The sequence below is a fragment of the Pocillopora verrucosa genome, chromosome 4 (genome assembly GCF_036669915.1).
Source record: "Pocillopora verrucosa isolate sample1 chromosome 4, ASM3666991v2, whole genome shotgun sequence".
Taxonomy (NCBI): Eukaryota; Metazoa; Cnidaria; class Anthozoa; order Scleractinia; family Pocilloporidae; genus Pocillopora; species Pocillopora verrucosa.
In genome coordinates, this window is record NC_089315.1 from 10,136,787 (window position 1) to 10,157,741 (window position 20,955).

Consider the following 20,955-nt stretch of genomic DNA (forward strand, 5'->3'; position numbering starts at 1 on the left):
GTTCTTCTGAACTTCCTAGGGAAAATTTTTCTTGATTCATATGTCTGAGTTTCGATATAGATCAGTAAGATAAATGGAACAGCATTTTATAGCCCTTGTAATATGCAGTTTACATTTTATTTTTCACTGCAATGGGCAGTGTCATATTAAGAAAAGTTTTATATTATTAAAATTACGTCTCTGCCTCGCCAAGTCTCTAGTTCTGATGGACTAGACATATATAATACTAGACATATATAATACTTTGGTTATAATCTTTGAAAGCAGACAAGTGTTTTCTGATTTTGTTCTCTTACTCTTGAGTACGTCACTAGAGCTTCAATTTCTCTTCAAAGGCGACCGCACTGCTGATCACACCTCCATGCCCCTCGCAGTCTGAGGGGCAATTCTTATGGGAGCACTTGCAGAGAGACCTTGATGTTCTTGGTAGAGCATTAGGGCGCAGTGTTGATGACGCAGCTCTTACAGTTCATCTGGCATTAGCTCGAATGATCTCGCGAAATGGAGGACGAACTGGTAAAACTTTTACACCTTCAATCGAGTTGGCTTATCTCGAAAACGCAAACTCTAATGGTTTGCGGGCTGATTGAATTGTGGCAAAAAATGTTACTATTGCTATATCTCTTTTCTTAAAGGAGTTTAAGTCATTTTCATAACACTCACATTATACTGTCTTGAGATGGAGTCGCATCCAATTCAGGGTGACTAGCAATATTTTCACTTCTTGATACGAAAATCGGTAGCTTTTCTGAAATCTGCTACTGGGGCTTTGGTTTCGTTGTAAGTAATATAACTGTAAGTAATTGAACCGTGCAGGCGTATTCTAAAAAGATAGGCAATCGACTGCCAGCTTTTTAACTTTAATTCGATAAAAAGGAACCACCAAAAACGTGAACTTTTTATAAATTCAATAAAAAATATCAGGTGGGATATATTTTTTTTCTAGTTACAGAGGGAAAAAAATTGTCTTCGATGCGTGACATTTTTATTTGTTCTCTCGTTAAGAAGAGCCAATCAAAAATGGTTGGGGAATTTTATTTATTATATCATATTTCACTGTTATTTTTTTAAAAAATTAATGTATGTTTACCTCATCCATTTACCAAGATGCTAGTTGCTTCTCGTTCGTTCCTCTTTTCTTTTTAATCTTCAGCAAACGCCCATGACATGCGACTTCAAACCCGGGAAAGTCGTCGCTGCTGGGAAAAGGATTTCTGCTCTGAGATTCTTGTTCCCGTCATCACCGTAAGTGCCCTGTAGATTGAAAGATTTCGTTTTTTTTCTTTTATTTTTTGTCACATACGATCTTTATTCATATGATATCGTTCTGATGCAACTCATATTCTCCATATCATTTTCCTAGCATCTTGACGACAAACTACAGAACGCCTCAAAACTTTTGATGGGGGACGAAAGATTTGGTACGCTTTTCCTTGTGACTTGTGAATGTAGTAAAAAATGCTTGACAAGCGATTAGTTTAATGTTTGTTTTTTCCTATTAATAATGGTGATAGGACCATGTGGAGTCCAATTATATGAGTGATTGACAAAATCGGACGACTTTTTCAATCACGAGTGTGATTACAGACAGAATTGGGCGACATGAAGTCCTGTTACCAATCAATCACAACCGTTACAATATCCGGAAACAACAATTACATTTAAGGAAAATATATCCAGCAGAGACAAAGTATAAAGTTAAAAAAAATCCTCCATTTTGGAAATTCCACAACTTTTTTTCCCGATAAGTGTTGGTGCTATGGTTACTGTGATCATTTGGCTGAGTGGACTAAGTATGATTGGCTGCTTCAACTGTCCGATTACAGTCAACTGTCCGATAACACTGTCCGATTACAACTATACAGAATGATTAGTGAAAAAAAAAAGTAGCTAATGCACCAATAAAATATGAGGAAATTGTAATGGTTATGATAACTAATGGTTACAAGGGTTAAGTGTTACCTTTGAAAAGTCGTTACCTCAATCTTAGCTGATAGTGAGCCGTCTTTCTCTGTAGACATCCACGTAAGAGGTTTAACTAATACTATTATCTTTGATTGTCGCAAAGAAGAATGATTAAAAGAAGAACAATCATGGTCGAGGGTGAAGGAGACTCATCTCCCTAATGACGAACTTGAAAAATTTGAAAAGAAACAATTGAAAAAAATAAAAACACCTGACCTCACCGTAAGTATTTTTTTAAACACCTCTTTTTGGTGTCGTTTTCAGGAAAGGATCCGTTGGTACGTCAACTGTACAAGTTCGATGAACACGTGGAAGATTTGTCTAGGGGCGTTAGGCCCATGTCTTGCTCTCTTTGGAAGTACAGACAGCATATCACTGTAGAAGACCTGAGTAGTTCTTTTCAGAGAGAAGTCCTTCTTTTTGGTGGCGAACAGGAATACAAAGTGCTGGACGCTTTCCTTAAACAGGTGACGTACTGCTGGTAAAGGTTCTGTGTTAAAAGATTGTCTTTGTTAAAAGATTGTCTTTGTCGCAATTTCTGCCAGGGCCAGTCAGAGACTTTTTAGATCGAGGTTTTTGCTCGTAATTGTGACCTCTTTTTCCGCCTAAGTTTCAGTCAGATCTGCTTATAAAAAACCGAAGGGTGTCGTTTCCATATCTATCTTAACATGCTTTTTCCTTTTATCAAATACAGGAACACAAGTTGCGCTTCGTCCAGTTTCTACCTGATGTTGTTCGCCTCCAGCGCCTATTGATGGACAGATTCCACAGACGAATTGAAAGAGTAGATGCAGAGAAATATACAATCCGTCAATTTCTCAAGGACCTTCCTAAAGGTACTTAATCAGTTCCTAGACTGTAATAGATATTAATAGATATAGCCAACGCCATGGAAACTTTGTACGTTTTCGATGCAAAAGATTGATGTTTTGAGCTCAGTAAGCTGTAGTTAGTAAGTGCACCTTTCGCTAAAAAAAATTTTTGCTGTTCACCTTTCCAAAGAAGACTTTTAGACGATAAGGATGGCGGCAGTGTCAAAGCTGTGGCCTCAATTCTATTCCTCGACCTGGCGTCACATATGGCTTCCCTCCAGAAAAACCTTTCCAACGCTCCTAATTCAGATTCGCTGGGGAGTAGAGAACGAAGAACCAGCTCGTGAAAGTCTTACTGCTAAATTTTATTTAATTTTGTTTTTCAAGAAAAACGTTCATTGGTAGCAAACCTTGGTCTTCCTTGACCAGGGTTTGCTTAACAAGTCTCCATGTTAAATATTTCCTTGTTAATTTTCCTGGATAAGAGATTTGCATCAACAGCGCCAGTGAATTTTATTCAGGGGAAATTTGCCAGTGTGAGTGCAACTTAAATGAGTCTGGTAATAATTATTAATTCTGAATGGAGTTAAATTTGTCTCCAAGGATCTGTGAAAGAGGAGTATACGAATCTGTTCCTTAGTTTCAAGAATGCATGGAACGCTTGCAAGTCATTTCTCGGTGATCAAGGTACAGTGATAGTTCCGTTTTTCCAGGGTACAAGAAAGAAGGCTTTTGTAATTTTTGTGACTAAAGTCTGTTTTTGTAAAGAGTGTATTTATAGTAAATTGATAATTTGTCTGAGCTCTATGTCGTAAGATATAAAAGGCTATGAGTCTAAATTTAGACTCCGACGGGGAGCCAAAACTTAGTCATAAAATAATATCTCGAACATTTGAATTGCCAGTTTTTAAAAAGGAGCACACTGGTTTATAAAAAATGCGGTCTTTTTTCTTCTGTTATTCCTTTTATCAATCGAATTTTTTTAATGTGGTACTTCATTTCAACTCAGACACAAAGTCAGTGTTTTCGTTGACTGTTTGCTCTAGAGGTTTTACCTTGCCCGTTTTTGAGTACCTTTATCTGGTTCTAATTTGTCTTTGTCATTCTTTACACCCTAAGGTCGCCTGCGCGTCCCACAAGACCTTTGTAATACCACAATGGACACCGACTGTCCAATTGCGATGGTTCTCCCCAGCACCACCGGATTGGGAGTTTGTTCGACCTCGCTCACCTTCTTCCTGGTTAATGCAAATAACGAGTCTCTGGGAGCCTACCGTAGTGCAACTAATCAAAACAGGTACATAATTTTCCAATGAATAGCTTACGTGTTGCTGTTTTCCTTTTACCTTCTATAGAAGAAAATAGCTGATCGACGTGATCTGACTCGAGCTATATAAATCGTAGGTAACGCATTTTAACTTAATTTAAGTCTTGGGCGTTTTTAAACTGACTGAGCTGCAACATGAGACTGATATCAGCATCCTGCAATCAGTTATCGTCTCTTCCAAATGCAGCTTTAGAATGAAATATGTCATGAGTTTGGGCTATTATTTTCGAGAATAATGTATATTGGAACACAGCTACGATGTTAATGAAGATCATTTGCCATAAGTCCTGCTCAGTCATGGGTAATTACCACCGTAACATAGGACAATTACTACAAACAATTACAGTCATTATTATATATTCAATTCACGATCTCTTTTCTAATTGGTCGAAAGCGTATGAGTGACTTCTCGAAAATCAGCGCCTGCACATTATACAATAATCATGTCAAGGACACCTAAGGTCACGGGTAATCATGTCATGTATGATTGCGTGGCACGATTTCTAAGGCTAATCATGTCAAGTTCGCACGCTTTGTGCTGCTTGCTGATTTGCATATTTTAACACGTTTAGAACTAAATTCTCACTTCCACCTACTGTTGTAACCATTTTTTTTTCGTTCAATGTATAATAGAACAATTATTAGATTCGGTTTTGTGATATTCAGCACAATCAAGGTCTTGGTAAGGGTTATCAGCCTCATCCTTCGACTTCGGCTAATAACCCCTATCTCGACCTTGATTTTCTGAATATTACAAAAACCTCATCCGATTATTGTTTGTAATTAAGCCCCAACTATACATCTCATCTGTAATATTCTTTTTCCATTCATAGTCCCTTGGAGCGTGTCTCCGTATCAGAGGTGACCTTGTCGCACTTAGTAGCCTATAATCCTGAGAGAGACCTGCTGCCCCTCATTCTGGCTCATTGTAACTACTCTCTGGAGGTCGGACAGGAGACCTCAGTTCACTATGATTGGGCGGCTCTAGAGAGACAGCTGATTGACAGGTTATTGAGGGGAAGGCCTTTTGTCGAGTTCAAGGTAAGGTGGAAGTATTTAAAACACAAAGTACATGATGAGAAGAGAGCATTTTCTGTTTTTCTGTAGAACTCGTTTTCATCCCACAGGAATGTATTTGTTATCTTCATTCTGTAACTGGGTTTGCTTCATCTTACTGCAAATATTCTCAATCTCATTTTTTTAACGATACGTTTCTCTTGTGAAGGTATGTCTCAATCAATCACAACAATATCTGTTGATGGATAATAAAAGCTTACCTTTCGTCACGTTTCAAAGATAGGACTTCTGTGACAGATACAGTCAGAGTAGAAGTTATTTCGTAGGGTAAAGGATTATATGCATACTGCTTCTGTTTCTAGCGAAGTATGTTTCAAACAGCTGTCAACCCATTTTTTGACACTGAGTGCTATTCATCCTTTTTCGACCTTTTATTTGAATTGATTGTCTTACTGGTAAGTATCTGATGACCAAAATTGGAAAAAACAAACAAACAAACGCAATAAACAGTTCTTTTTGAAGACCCTTTTGGAGTTTCGTTAAGACCACCCCTTCCCAGCTGCAAGAAGAATTGCAACCCAACTAATTGTAATTTCTGTCAGCGCTTTTTTCGCTTTGTTTCAGGAGGAACGCTTTGCTTTCAGCCGAGACACCCGAGATGACACAATTTTCACTTCCCTCTCGGGAAAAATTCCGCAGGTAACTTTCATACTTTCCCTTTTTTCCTTTTTTTCCTATTTTAATATACGCTTAACTAGTGCACTGTTAAGTTTTAGAAAAGAAATTTGCTTTCGCCTTATTTTCACTGATGCACCCAAGAATAAAATCTCAAGGTGTGGAATGTTTGAAAAGGAGATTTGGTGCTGGTGGCTGTCTGATAATGCTTGATTGTCGATGAAAACAGTGGGTTCAAATTGGAAAACATTTCATTTTGTTTATTTATTAATGTGTTCTTTCACCTATTTTCTAGTTTACTTGAAACCTAACTTTTTGTAGTCTCATTAGAAGCGAAATTTAGCTTCATTTTTGTTGTATTGTTTTGTCATCTATTCTGTCTTTGATTGCATTTTTGGGAAACAGGTTTATAACCGCTTTGATCCGTCTTGACCACGGAAAGAGTAGTACATTTCTCTTTCGAGCATGATGAACTTTTCCCTCCAGCTATTTCAGTTAACAAGGGCATATTTTCGGCTCTGAATTGTTTTTGTTACGTCAACAGTAATACATTTATCACATTATTACGATGATATTGTTTGTATCGGTGTGGTCAAGATCTTAGACACTTACACCAAGTGTTCCTTTACAGGAATCCATTTCTCGCGTCGTCGAAAGTCAGATTATTAATGATATGCGGTCTTCCTTGTCTGATGTCTGTGATGTTATGTCGTCACTGGATATTGCCATTGGTTTTCTTGCCTCATCGGGTGGCCAGCCGCAGAGGCCTTTAAAACTGTACTTACATGAGGTACTTAAGCTACCCAAAGATCGAGGTCTCAAGAGTGCAACAGTGAGTACATTTCTCCTTTTTATTCGAAAGACTCACTTAAGCGGTCATTCTTCTTGACTGGTGCAACACCAATATTTGAATCAAAATGTTCTTGTTTGTTGCTACAAAAACTCATTTCTGGACGCCAGAGGTTGCGTTGCACTAGAACGATGTGTGAGAGATGTCTAATAACTATTTGCTATTAGATAACTAAAGGAGAAGCCTTGTTTTCAACTGTTCACTCCTACGCTAGCAATTTTTCTATTTAAGAGTGCTTTGACTCTTGTATGGGTTCTTATGGATTATGCCATCTTGTTGCAGGCAGAGCAGCACTGCAGTTTGTCTCATACCCTGGCGTTGTGGCAGCTTATGGCTCTCGAGAGAGCAAAAATCAAGTCCAAGAACAAACAGGTTAGGTTTGAAATGATTTTTTCACTTTGGTTGGTTTTAATATTTGATCTGTGTAAGTTCCGTCATTTTTTAAAGAACTTTAGCCCCATAGCATTCGTTCGTTTGCGAATAAAAAGAACAATTTCAACTTCGTTCAAAGTTTGATAAGTGTTTCTGATGTGCTGTTCACAAGATGTATACGTCAACTTTTCCGCAACTTTTTTTTCCATCAAAGTGTAGTTTTAATATTAAATGTTTGGTGAGGTGTGTTTGAGCTCGTCAGATCCACTTGAAAACAAGTACTTTTCGGGAATTTTTTTTCAGGAGCCTTTTGAGCAATTATCTGACGTTTTCAAGGAAAAACTTGGCTTAAGCGAAAAGGCCAGACTAAATCGCGTGTTGCGAAAAATCGACATAGACATATTTCTGCCGCAGCTCCTGCAAATTATTCTTCTGAATGTCAAAAAAGATGGCGAAACGATTTCGACGATGAGGTAAGACGGGCCATTTGAAATGTTTCATTCTATAATGCGTCATTTAAATAAGGACCAAAGTCGTTCTTCTTATCTTGCACTTCTTAGGGAAATTTTCCACGGTGCTACTGTAAAGCTATGACGTGCAAACCATGACAGCCTCGAAATTTCCTTGTAATGCCTAATTTATAGACTTTTGGCTTTAAATAACCTTTTTCTCAAAAAAAAAATTGTAACCTTTTTAAGTGATATTTTTTCTTGGAAGGGATGATATCATCTTTTCTTGTATTTGAACCGAAGATTCTAGTGATGAACACTTAACTGCGCCTTGTTGCCTTGTTGTTCAATTTTCCTCTCTAATTCAAAGCTCCTTTCGTATTTTGTAAACGGGCTTGTTGTTCAAGTCCACGCTCAATTCTCTTTAGCGCTGGTATTTAAAATGTGAATCGAAAATAGTGAAATCCTGATATTGTTAATTGCTAAGGGAGAAGAGGCAGTTTACGGCACACTCTCTTCCGGTTTTAGGAATCATCTTTGACTAATTTGCCTTGTGAAGTACTATAGTTTAACAGAACTAAGATCTAAGTAAAAATTTATTGCAGCTTTGCAGAATACTTGGAATGTTGTTTAGCCAACAAAGGCTTGGAACAAATCCCAGGAACAAAGGACATCCCGGACAGCATCAAAATGGTGCACCTTAAGGAAGTTTGGAACTCCGCTGTCCAGCTAAGTGACGATTTTCACAGAGATCGTTAAACAGTTTAATCTTCCTCTTAAGGAGCACTCAGTTCAAAACTCAAAGAAGACAGTGGCGCAGTTCGTTTTTAAAGAGTCGTAGCTGTCAACTTTATTTTAGTCAACTTTTCTTAGTCAGGTAAAAGGGATGAATGGTAAATGCTGAATTTTCATATCAGTTTGGGTTCTGGCTTCAGTTTTCTCTGGTACAATAATGAGGTACTAGATACACGTAATAACAAATTAATTTAATTTGAAAATGTTGGCATGTAATGAATACTGCTATTTTTGTAGCTACCGTGAGGTATTTCGTTGCTGTAGTTCATGAATAGGGCCAGCCAGTTTCTTCTGCCACATAAATTTACCTTTGATTTAATTAGAATGTTAGAAGATTCTTCTCGGTGCCCCCTCTGCTAAAATAGTAGAAACGGCGGGAGCTTTTATGTATCAGAAATCTGAAGGGTGCCGTATTATCAATTAATTTTGCATAATTTTTTTCTTATACACTCTTAAGGTAACTCAAAATGCTACAGCTGAGAATGATATAAGCTTGGCATGCAAACTTGGACTGTACTTTGAACTGATAGTAAGTTAGTATAGAAAAGTATCTATTCCATTAAACTTTTGCATAATTTTTTTCTTTGCCGGTGTTGGTGTCTTTTTCAATGTGATACAATAGGCACCCCACCCAAAGTTATGCTGGGGCAAAATTTTTATGTGCACACATACATCTGCCCATTTAATAAAAATAGCCTCAGAATACTGTAACCTTCCATCAGTTTTGTGCTCCTTTGTTCTACTTCGTAATAGATCAGAACTGTCATTTCCTCGAATGACTGAAAGGGGGCGGTGGCGGAAAGGAGGGGGCGGGCGCGCTTATTAGAAGGAGGGCGTTTTACCGAAGGGGGAGATGATAAAGTTTTCCTTTCAACGAAGTTTAACTTAATTTTGGCTAACTCTTAAATAGAAAAACAAAAACCACGACATTATACACGTACACGTAAAGTCAAAATTAACATCTTTCGTTTGTTAAAACGAAAGGTGACACAATTATTTGCAAAAACTGACAGGAAATAAGCCAAGTATGACGACAATGCAATCGAAACTTACAAGTGAAGCATTTGCATGGCACTAACAGTTTAAAGCCTGTAGGTCACATTTTGATTGAGCTGTTATTTCTTATTAACTGTAGTCTAATCGTCCGGGTGAGTGTAGTCCTGAGAAGGACTCTTGTCGTTGATGGTGACTGACATTTCGACAACCTGAGCGGAAGTCATTATCAGAATCAAGTAAATTGTTGTAGTCAGTCGGAATGTACTAAGTCGGGTTTGGTGTAAACTGATTGGTCAGTTTAGCCGTGATTTAATCGGCCGAAAGTCTCAAGTGGCGTAAGTCGGTCGTGTTTGGTTGGTTTCAATCCGTCGGTAGAACTGAACAGGACGACCTTTTTGGTCTTATTTTAAACAGCGCGCAACGCTTTAAGGTGATTTGAATTTATCGCTCCCATGATATCGCGGGTAATGATCCCAATGTCAAACGTCATTGCGGCTCCCGGCATTCAAGCCTTGTAACTAAGTAAACTTGATTCTACCAATGGTTCACAGAAATAAATGGTTGATACACTAGTGATACGTCGGGCCACAGTGAAATGCGTAAATCAATCAAAAATCGTACGCAATTTACGCTAACCATTGGTTATGGCTTTGATAATATTTTAAATTTATTACAAACAGCATGGGCGCCCTAAGACGATTTATCGTCCAATAATTTCCGCCAGTTTAAAAAATTATTTCTTATAACATGGCCCGAAGTTTGAGATCGATATCAGTCCCGTAGAGGAAAGGTGAATTTTTTTAAATTAACAGCTCAGTCGCGAGACAGAGGCAGATTCTAGGATTTCCAACGAAAAACTCGTTGTGGAATGTTCAAGTAACTCTGGCTTCTGACAATAGCAAAGTTATCGGCCTTCTCGATTTTCCTCATGTATAATATATAGCGGTCAGTGATTTTATCTTATTTCATTTGTGTTGTGACAAGCTACCTTGACGGTCAGAATGGTGCTGAAGCGTCTTCCGATATGCGACAAAGATACCTGTTTGCGTCTATTGTATGCTGGCGTTAAACTTTACAGTGTGGAAAAAATTTACCTGAACATCGCAAGTCATTAATATTTTAGGGAAGCATTATCTCGCATTGTAATTTGAGAAAACACATTTAAAGTTTGTCTGCGTTCTAAATTGGAATTCGAAATAGATTTTCGCTTAAAAAATGCATTGACCACATAACCTGATATTTTAAACAGTATCAAGCTTAGACGATAAATCATCCAACGGTTGAAAATAGACGAGCAAAATATTCTGGGGTGAGCCTATCAAAATGATTGTGATTGACGAATCGAATGCAATCGGGGGTGGAATAAAAAGACACAGGCATTTATTATATCACCGACTTTTATCGCAGTGGTGGGACAAAGTGATTTCACCAACGACTGGCACCAAGTTGACAATGGAAAATTTGCCACTTCGAGGGACAGGAAATGATTTCTTTACATTTTGCCTGCAGAATTTCATAACACCGGATGATGAACCAGATACAGTGTTTATCGAGTTATCAGTAAACGATTATGGATACATACACAAAGAACTCCTCACGCGACGAGTATTATCCTTGAAATCATTTCCATTAGTTCTGTAAGCTTGGTTAATTTTGTCAACAAATGCGCTTCTCTCAGCAGTGCTAAGAATCCAAGATGTCATAATTCGGAAGAATTGGGACAACGCGAGCTTGCAACTCACTATGGGATTACTTTGCTGAGCTGGCGTGACATACTTTGTCCGGTGAATTTAGCTGATGGCATCCGAAAAGCCATCATACGGTTGGGAATGGTAATTGATAATCATCTGCATAATGATATCAAAGGACCCGCTCAAATAGCTCTCATGCAAATCCGTTACTTTAAGAAGATCCTTCAACGAACGAGCCAGCAACTGTTCTGTGCGAAATCTCCAATGAAGGACTCTTCATTTACCAGCAGCTCGATACTGGTTACAAATCCTCATTGCTGAGCATCTACAAACAGTCGCGGCGTACGTTTTTGTGTTTTTGCATAGTGTACTATTCAAAACAGCTCAAAATTTCAGCCCTGAAACGTTGGATGGAAGTGAGGAAGCTAATTTTATCACGACATGCCACCTTTTATTGCTAATAATGAAATTATTATGACGGAAATTAAGTTTCCACGGTGATATATAGGTTAATATTCGTCTTTTCTAACCTTGCAAGGGTCTTATTCTAGTTTGAGTTCATTCATAATGTTAAAGGAACAGTAAATCTAAAGATAAGTAATCATGTGAAATATTCAGTTTGTAAAGCGCTTGAAATTACAATGAAGCATGAAGACGTATATGCTGGAAGTTCAATTAGCCAATGAAAGACCGTCTAAAAGGCTCTTAATTCCAAAAATCAAAGCCCTACGGCTTCATGGACCTTCTGCGTCCTTGGTCTTTGTCACGTACTTCTACCGCAAGCTTGAACGCATGAATCACGTGCATTACACAAACTTCATCAGGAATCTCGCCCAGGTCGGAGCTGTCTTCAAACGCCATAGATAAGTACTCGGTGAGGCTGAAAAAGAAGGACGTAAGGGAGTATTCCTTGAGAACAATATTGAGTCAAAAGGTCGTGTGAAAAGGTTGCGAAAGTTGATAGTGGCGAGTACAACGGTTTTACCTCATTATAAGGTTTTAAGCTGTCGGACGAAAGTCCTTTTAACTTTTGCTCTGTAGATTAATCTGTTTTACGTAAGAATTACCTCATTTCACCGATTGTGTCCTCGTCATGAGCAAGCATCAAACAGATGACTTCGATAACTCTACTCAAAAACAAGTCAATGTCCATTTTTTTTAATGCTGCACTGAAGCGTGTGATTGCGGCTCGCGACATTTCTTGTTTAAAAGTTTCTGAGATCTCCTCAAATGGATCCTAACAGAGTTGAAAAATAAAAATCGGTTTAGTTGGAACAATTCACGGTGGAACCTATTTACAAAGGCTACTATGGGGACAAAGGCTACTATGGGGATAAAGGCAAGCGGCTGTCGTAGACAGGCGGGCATTATTAAAGATAGCCGACATAGCTAGAGGCTCTGTATGCGTAACAGCGATGGGTATCGATGGCGGGAGAGGCTTGCGACACGAGATAGTTGGCTTCGTCACTCAGTGCACATGGAACGCTAAGTCGCCCACAAAACCGTCAGTCACTCAGGCTATTCTTGGGAGGTTAGAGTGGAATATGACAGCTTCTATTTCGAAGGTTAAATCATCTATAGAAAAAAAGACTTGTTGCAAGATATGATTACTAGAGAAGATACATAGACACCAGAAAATGGTTTTCGGAAGACAATTTAGTTGGTCCTTCGATTAGTTTATAGACAAAGTATTTCCGCTTTAGTGAGGTACTGCAAAGATGAGTCATTTGCTTAAGTTTACTGTCACCCATTCTCTTGTACTGTTCATAAGTTTGTGATTAAGAGGCCGTTGCTGAGAGTTTTTGTGACAAATGGAATAAGTACATTTTTGACCGCACCCGTTGTGGGGAGGTGGCCCTGGTAAACGGGTCAAAATAAGAGTACATCATGTTCCGTCCGTCGCAACAAAAATTGGCGTTTGTAAGGAGGTATTCCAAAACATTTAAGAGGAGAGATTATCACTCAGCATCTTCCCAAAGATTTTCCTTTGAGTTGTGAAGTGAAAATATTGAGCGAGAAATGAATAACGTTCTATTCAACTATTTTATAAACACACACCTGTCCATTCTTAAACAAGAGTTTCGCACGTGCCAAGGCGAGTGTGGACCACAGATCCAGAATGTGACTCAGACAGCAGGACTGTTGAGCCTGAAAGACAATAATGTAAGGTTTCCGTGGTCTATACCTATACATTAAGATACTTGTCCCTTCCTGAGTCAATAGTTCCCTCTCCTTTGAGATTATTTCATCAAAACTTTGGCAGTATTCAGTCCAGATTCGCAGAAGATCTCGCTGTTTCCCCGGCCGTTGGTTCAGGGGCACAATGAAGTGGTAAGGGTACCTGACTTAAATTCATTGAACGTAATATCTGGCTGAGAAGGATATTCATTTAGCATTCCAGGCAAAAGATTTTTCAACCATGTGTTTAAGCGTGACTGGCATTTGATCAGGGCAGGTCTTTTATCATCTGAGTAGAGTTTTGTCATGTCTACTTTTCATCACCGAAGCTCCGACAAAGAGAGATATTTGGACAAGTAGGCAAAATTTTTCCCCGCGGTGTCCAGCCGCAGCAGTGCCATTTATAGGAGTTGATTAGTTACTTGTGACCCCCTTTCGAAATGTAAAGGTAGAGACCTTGATCAAACGCTGGGTCTGGAGACCTCAAGCGTTGATTTCTAGGTCTTTTGCTTCGGTGTTAATTGACGCCGATATTCAATCGGGGTCCGGTTTTAGTTCAAGAAGATACCGAGCAGTTGAGGAGATTTTCTGTTTAAACTAACGTCATAAAAACATCAGCCAATCGACCTATAATCAAGCGACTGAGACTGTATTCTTATAACTCTAGTATATATATATATGTTATTTTCCGGCTGGGAGGTCCGTATGATGGAAAACTGTGATCGAGGTCTTGAAAATACTGCCCTAGGCCGTAGGCCGAGGGCAGCATTTTTAAGACCGAGGTCACAGTTTTTCACCATACGGACCGACCCTTTGCCGGTAAATAACATATTTATTTTTTTTAAACGTGCCGAAATTCTTTCCGAAAGAACTCGAATGATTTAGAGCTGTAAATACGGCAAGATCTTCCATAAACTGAAATAGAGGTGATGCAAATTAAAGAGAGATGCCATCTCTCTTTAATTTGCATCACGGCCTCACCGAAACATTTTCATTTGCGTAAGGATAAAGTTGATTTAAAAGGCTTCCAAACAAACTTTGAAATATTATTTTTATAAGTATCTGTCACAACTGACACCTGTCAATTAGAGAGCGCGTAAGAAAAAAAAAAGCCCAAGTACAATTTTAAAAACAAAGGAACTAGTTTGGCAAGGACTATCACGACAATGTTTTCTTCAAAACATTCAATGATCTAACGGAAAGTATTATTCACTCTCATCGACGATTCATTCATGTACGTAGATTTACCTCTGTTTATCAAGTAAACGGCGAGGAAAGTAATTGTGAGTAAATTCAAATTTTTTATTTTGAAGTTGTGAGAGTTTGCTCGTTTGTTTGCTGCAATGGCGTGTGTAAACCTGGTCTTTCCTCCACAAAAAAAAAAAAATTCGAATGGCACACTCCAACGAGACACAAGGGGATTTAATGCGCCTTTTTCTCAATATATTCCTTCAGTTTCTGTTGTGCAATTTACGGTACCAATGTCCAAATTGAACGGACTCGAACAAAATTGTTTGAGAAAAATTCAGATACTAAATGAATGAAAGTTCCATCGTTCAGTTTAACTGTAACCAAATACCTCACGTTCTAACTTTCTAGGTACTTTTTGTGAACGATTAAAATTAATTGCAGACGGTTTTTAGGCCGCTTGTCAACCAACGTAATGATACTATTGCTTACACAAATTCATTCTGAAACCAATATTTTTCTGTCAACCAAAGTGATTTGAGAGGGAGAAAAGAGAGGATTCATAAGTTATTTATCAGCTTGAGGTAGTGACCGACGCGTTTGCTTAAAAATACTGCCCAGCCGAAAAAACGAGATATATTTATGAAAAATGGCAACGAAATTTGGGATGTACTCGGCGATTCACGAAAGCGTTACCGTGGCCCGTGGGCAGAGATAGGAAAATACTAACCGGGTAAAGAACCAATTAGATTGCATGATTCGTTACCGTGCCCTCTAAAAAAACATAAGAAGAAGAAATATTACCAACCTTCTTACTCTTTAAGTTCGACTTTCCATCACTAAGACGAAGAACATTCTTGAGATAATCGCAGATTTTTGTCTCTGGATCTCCACCCGCCATAGATAGGAAACCAACCGCCATCTCTAGGATTGAGAGCAAATCACTCACGTTCCTGAGGTCCTTCAATTCCGAGAGAATCTGGGTACGGGTATGACCATCAATTGGCTCCTTAAAAAAAAGAACACGGAATTTTCGTCAGTGCACCAAAAATGGGCGTCGTTTTTAAGAAACTGAATCCTAAATCTGCAGAGTCCATTTTCAGATTCCCTCTCCTATCGCTCAGCTGATGTAGATCTGAATTTATTGGTAAATTGCTCTTTGGCGATCGTTTTAGTCTTGACCCTTTAACCCCTAAGAGTGACTAGCATCGAATTTCTCCCTACAATATCACCCCTGATTCACACATTAAGGTCATGAGAATAAAGGAAATGATAACCAACGAAAGAGGCTTCTGATGGGTAAACAAATTCTCCTTGTCAGCACCTCAGGAAATGTATAAAGAACGGTATAGAGAATATGCATACTGATGTTGGGTGTAAAGGGTTAAGGCTGATTAGTATTTACCTTTGATTTCACTCTTAAATATGCTGTTCTCATGGTTCACCACAGAATGAGGCGCTTTTGTCTATTTTTTTTAGAGCTGGCCAGTGTTTAATGTTTATCACACTTATGTCGATTACCACGGCTACTTATATCATCCAGTTTAAATTTCTAGTGATTTTTACCCAAGACTATGACAAATTTAATCTTGTTTCTTGAAGAAAGCAGGCACTAAAAGTGATAAATAATTAACAAAGCTCTAACCTGGGGAATCTTGTCCCTCAACTTGTCAAAGGACACATCGCGGTCATCTTCATGAAACACGAAATCATCCAACTGAAAAAATATATTAGTGAGTGTTGTCCAAGACTACCAAACGACAACGAGGTGCTTTTCCAGAAATGCAGTTTTGAGTTTCATATCAATCTGGCCCTTGTTATTTAAACGGTTAATAAAGCTACCCACCGGATAAAACTCTATCCACTGAACAACACTATACGTTTTGCCATCCCCTACCTGCCGGATAGTGATTTATCGATTGGATAGCGTTATCCGTCCTTTATACAACCGGGCCCTGGTGGATAGCATAATACTTTCTGTTCACACTTAGCCGCCGGATAGTGATATATCAATTATAACGTTATCTAGAAAACGTTGGACAATTTGGCCTTGGTCTAGGTAATACAAAGTACTCCGCGTTCAAGACAAAGCTAGAGAAGATCGAAATAGCGGATTTGAATTTTTAGCTTTAAAAATTTTGTTTGCAAATTTAAGCAAAATGTGGCTATGATTTTGTCCCTTGAAAAGAGAGCCGCTCGCACGGAATAGAGAAAACAGTTACCTGAAATTCCACTGTAGGTCTTCCCCGTATGAACCTATCAACTATCTGCTTCTGAAGGGCTTCCCAGTTGTACTGCAATGATGTTTCCTTTCCCACCTCTAATGAGTAGGAGCAGTTGGCTAGCATCACAGGCAGCAAGTCCTTTTCCGAGTCATATGCTACCAACTGCGACACCGAAACCTCCGAAAGAGGAATCTTAGCAGTGGCTCTGTTATTCAGATAAAAATAATTCAAGAGTGAATAAATGACTATAAATATATGAAAACTGCGGTTTAAAAAACGAATATGGAAACGATCTTCGTAGTGATGAACACCACCTAAGAAGTAGTAAAAATAAGGCCCCAGAAAAATTCAGGAGGTACGGGATTTGAACCAATGACCTCTGCGATCCAGTACAGCGCTCTACCAACTAAGCTAAGACGCCAACTGGGAGCTGGTCATTGTTGGTTCAAAATAAACCCTCGATGTGGTAAATAAATGACTGTAAATATATGAAAATCATACATGTGTGCTGCTTAAGTAGTGTTCATAACTGCGAGGAACGTTTCCATTTTCAATTCAAGAGTGGGTCGAAAATACATAAGTGATGGGGTACGGGATGGCAGAGGTAAGCAAACACGTAGTTGAGTGAGGAGAAGAAGATGCTGTAGGAGTCAAAAATCAAATTTAAACTTAGAAAACGAGCACTTGAACTCACAATGGTCCGCGAAAGTAATGACATAAAATGAACGAAATTAACTCGGGGCCCAGATTGGTCGAAGGTTTTTAATCTTAGTGTCTTGCTCGGCTTAAGAAATGCTCAGGTGGTATTAGTAGTGACCTGAGCTTCAACTTATTCATATTTAATCGAGCTGTAGTGATGACCTCATTAATCTTCATGTATACGGCAACGCTAACGTGACATGTGTAAATATACATATTCAACAAACCGTGTGCTTTCGTCAGAGCCAACAGCACCATGGTATGCTTGTACCATATCATTATGTGCATCGACCAAGAAGAACAGTAAAGCTTTGCAACAAACACCTGGGCCAACGTCTGTTGGTAGTAACACTGACACGGTGGAGGTCATTTCAATTGGCTTGGAGCACTGTTCTTGAGAAGGCGTAAAACGACCTTTTGAAGAGAAATATTAACAACTTGCAAAGATTAATAGGCAGTTGTTAATGAATCTAATAACCTTTCTTCTGTTCCTCTTTTAGCTATCCTTATGTTACTTTCAATTGATTTAAACTAATCGTTGACTGTTGAGAGAAAAAAAACTGCACTGCTTGCCCCCCCTCTCTGTATCTTTTCAAACATTTTGATTAATATTTTCTCACCTTACACTAAAGTTCACACGGCAACCAAGTGGACAATCAGACATGGTTTGATGCTTCTCTGGTTTACAGATTTAATGAATGTAACCGAAGAAGTTACAATTCATGGACCCAACGTTTCGACACTCCTTTCTAGTGCCTTCGTCAGGGGTAATCTAAACGCTGCAACAAGAGGTCCTTTTATATGATCTGACGAGGTGTAAATAGGCGTCAGGAAGCAAACCGCCATCGTCACGATTTAAAGGAGCGTGAGCGGAGTTAATATGCCAAGCCTCCAAACAAAGGCGTTGATGGTAATGCCGATTAGTGGTGATAATTTTAGAATTATCCCACCCAATTGTATGGTTGGTTAGGCATATGTGCTCCGATAAAGCTGAAGTTTCTTTTTTGCAAAAGAAAACCGCTTTTTGATGCTCTTTTAAACGTGTACCAAACTGACGTTTGGTCTGTCCGATGTATTCGTTATCACAGTCATTGCAAGGAATAGAATAAATGGCGTCGGTTGTTCTTTCGTGACCGGATCCTTAGGTTTGGCGAAAATATGCCCCAAAGTCCGAAAAGGTTTTTGAGCAACTTTAACGGTGTGGCTATTCAAAATTCTCTTGATTTCTCACCTTGTGAACTCAGGTGATGGCGAACCTGATCCCATGCGGTGCAAAAACTTTGGAATAACTTTTTGAAGTTTTCCCTCTGGTCTTTAAAAAAAGGGAAAATAAAATGTCAGTTCAGTCTTATCTGCCACTAGTATTGTTAGCGAAGATACCCAATATGGAATTTCAGTGCTAAAGAAGTGAAAAAGAAAAATGTTTTATATTTGAAGCACCCGCCATTTGTCATTTACTGAAGCTTGGAAGATGGAAAGGAGGGAGATGGTGCTTGATGCATTCATAACAATTATTCTCCATATAGCTAATTACATGAGTGTTGTGGCCGTTTTAGGTCGGATCTAAAGAGTATAAAATGTTCATTTTATACGCTTATAAAATGAACATTTTAACATAGGGTATTAGCGTGCATTTTTGCGCTATGATGGGAACATCTTTGTTATTGTGCGGCTTTCGTTAATTTGGCACACGATTTTATTCCTTTGGAGACGTTGGACTTGTTAAACATTGGCTATACGAATAAAGCTACTTTTCCGTTTTTGTCGGTCTTCAATGGATAGAGTATTGTAATTTGTCACTCAGACGCAAGGTAAAAACTGTAAGCTTAGGAAAGTGATATGAGAGTAGGCAGTCCTAACAAGAGGTCCACTTAGCGGCTGGACATGCGATTGGTGCTTTGGTTACTCGGTGGAAGAAATCATCTGAGTAAAAATAAGGATTTTTTTGTCATTTGAGTATTCAGGGACGGCTCTTTTAACATCATCCTTCACTACACTTGCTATTTTATGCACTATATGACACGATCAGTGTTTGTTGGTTGCTTTTGTCGCGTACATCTTCACGCATAAACCAAATTGGACAACCGAGTCTACTTCAAGCCTTACCTCTAGGTAATTTTTGCAAAAGATCCCGTATCGTGAGCTTATTGGCATTTTCTCTGTCGATTCTTCGATGAAAGCGGTCAGTTACTGTTCTTAACAGAGTCATAAGGTTTGGCAGGTGACAAACTGCTCGAAGTCGCTGTTCCTACAACAAAGCATATAGGATAAATTAAAACAATTCGTGAACATCAGTGTCTGCGTCTTCCTTTGCTTAAAGTCAGATTACCTCCTTCAGAAACTTTTCCAGGACTGTACAGGAGGCCATCTTTGACTTGATGTCTTGAAACTGACGAATGACGTGCTCAACAGTCAAACGTGTTCTATATTTCCAAAAGGTCGCGTGTCCAGGATGGATTTCTGCTGCCGAGCGAGGAGGTGAAAGGTCATCCACTTCGTAAATCTCTCGCATTAGTGGATCACTCCCTGCAAGGTTGAAGAAGCACCATTAAACGAAAGTTATCTGTTTAGACGATACTGCTATAATGTAAAACACTGTTTCACATCAAAGGGCTTCTAAGTACGGGAGATTTGAAGGCATTGGAATTGGTCTAAAAAATGTTGAAGACCCACTTTTCTCCAACCAAATGGAGAACATGCTGAAAGAAAAACTACTTTTGTCAATAAGAGGGTCTAATTTTGAGCTATGGCTGAGTGGGGATGAAAGGTTTTGGCAATTCGAGCGAAATAATCAGTGAAATAATCCTCAGTACATCTGTAGCAATACGTGATTACGCAATTCGATAAAAAATATCATGAGTATGTGTGCGTGAGCGTTGACTAAAGTTTCTATTTTCATGGAGGACATATCCACAAATTTCAGGTGAAGGAAGCTTCTGATGAGAAAATAGTCATTACCCAATCTTTTGTCGTTGATAGACGAAGCATAGAAATTCTTCAATAGTTCCTCCAGATTCTGAAAATTTGGAAAGAAATATAAATAATTCACATTTATATAAGTAATCAAAAAATATGCCGATATAATGTTCTTAATGCTCTAAGAATAGATAACACCGAAAATCTTTAATTTCATTATTATTCCCTTCGTTAGCCTCGGTATATTGACCCTCAGTGAATTGAATTGATTCTCAAATTGTGCATGAATATAATGGAAAATGTTACTGGTACTAAGAAATATAACTGTGGAATAAAAAGAAAGAAATAACCTCAAGCTAGTAAATATGTAATAATTTGAGAGCTTAGCAGTAACAAAAGCCTTTTACCATTACTACTGGTCTTGCGAATACGTCTGAAAACTGGTTCTCCCATTCCCTCCTTTCTGCTTTAGTCGACCACTTCTCCCTACCAACTGCTCCTCCTTAAAAATTAGTATCAAACGGTAAGGGTGATATATAAATGAATACCTTGTAAAGTAACTTATGGATCCTTTACCGGTAACATTACAGCTATTATTGAATAATTTTTTAGACATTGGGTTATTTTTAAGATCAGGAAATGTCATGGAATACTTAGAGAGGAAAACATGGACCTCCACAGATGGGCGCCGAAAGGGCAGATAAGTCTCTTCAGGAGGCAAGTTAGGAGACTGAGTTTCCAAAATCACAATTAATTTTCTGAAAGACCCAAAAGCCATAAAATATTCCGGTGTATTAAAA

At 38.6% G+C, this 20,955-nt stretch overlaps 2 protein-coding genes and 1 pseudogene across 4 annotated transcripts in view; 2 read left to right on the forward strand and 1 right to left on the reverse strand.

The window, feature by feature from the left end:
* LOC136280501 (E3 ubiquitin-protein ligase rnf213-alpha-like) overlaps positions 1-20,955 on the forward strand; it is a 184,377-nt gene that overhangs the window by 56,932 nt on the left and 106,490 nt on the right. Inside the window, exons 73-85 of one of the 2 annotated variants that reach the window (XM_066165804.1) lie at positions 336-516; positions 1,154-1,245; positions 1,364-1,421; positions 2,230-2,432; positions 2,660-2,801; positions 3,381-3,464; positions 3,897-4,074; positions 4,938-5,145; positions 5,746-5,820; positions 6,428-6,628; positions 6,929-7,018; positions 7,322-7,491; positions 8,073-8,888. In XM_066165804.1, coding sequence (XP_066021901.1) covers positions 336-516; positions 1,154-1,245; positions 1,364-1,421; positions 2,230-2,432; positions 2,660-2,801; positions 3,381-3,464; positions 3,897-4,074; positions 4,938-5,145; positions 5,746-5,820; positions 6,428-6,628; positions 6,929-7,018; positions 7,322-7,491; positions 8,073-8,226 — 1,836 coding nt within the window. In that variant the 3' untranslated portion in view covers positions 8,227-8,888. Of the gene's footprint in view, positions 1-335; positions 517-1,153; positions 1,246-1,363; positions 1,422-2,229; positions 2,433-2,659; positions 2,802-3,380; positions 3,465-3,896; positions 4,075-4,937; positions 5,146-5,745; positions 5,821-6,427; positions 6,629-6,928; positions 7,019-7,321; positions 7,492-8,072; positions 8,889-20,955 lie in introns of those variants that run through there. The other variant, XM_066165803.1, reaches the window with a different exon arrangement.
* LOC136280107 (uncharacterized) lies at positions 8,358-11,270 on the forward strand (annotated as a pseudogene).
* The window catches only part of LOC131782630 (E3 ubiquitin-protein ligase rnf213-alpha-like), a 53,233-nt gene continuing 43,667 nt past the window's right edge, over positions 11,390-20,955 (reverse strand). For both annotated transcript variants that reach the window (XM_066165802.1, XM_066165801.1), the window contains exons 71-82: positions 20,563-20,657; positions 20,198-20,255; positions 19,569-19,765; positions 19,346-19,487; positions 18,471-18,551; positions 17,467-17,653; positions 16,538-16,745; positions 15,961-16,032; positions 15,124-15,324; positions 13,008-13,097; positions 12,017-12,186; positions 11,390-11,829 (exon numbers count right to left, since the gene is read on the reverse strand). In XM_066165802.1, the coding sequence (XP_066021899.1) occupies positions 11,676-11,829; positions 12,017-12,186; positions 13,008-13,097; positions 15,124-15,324; positions 15,961-16,032; positions 16,538-16,745; positions 17,467-17,653; positions 18,471-18,551; positions 19,346-19,487; positions 19,569-19,765; positions 20,198-20,255; positions 20,563-20,657 (1,655 nt within the window). In that variant the 3' untranslated portion in view covers positions 11,390-11,675. The remainder of the gene's footprint in view (positions 11,830-12,016; positions 12,187-13,007; positions 13,098-15,123; positions 15,325-15,960; positions 16,033-16,537; positions 16,746-17,466; positions 17,654-18,470; positions 18,552-19,345; positions 19,488-19,568; positions 19,766-20,197; positions 20,256-20,562; positions 20,658-20,955) is intronic.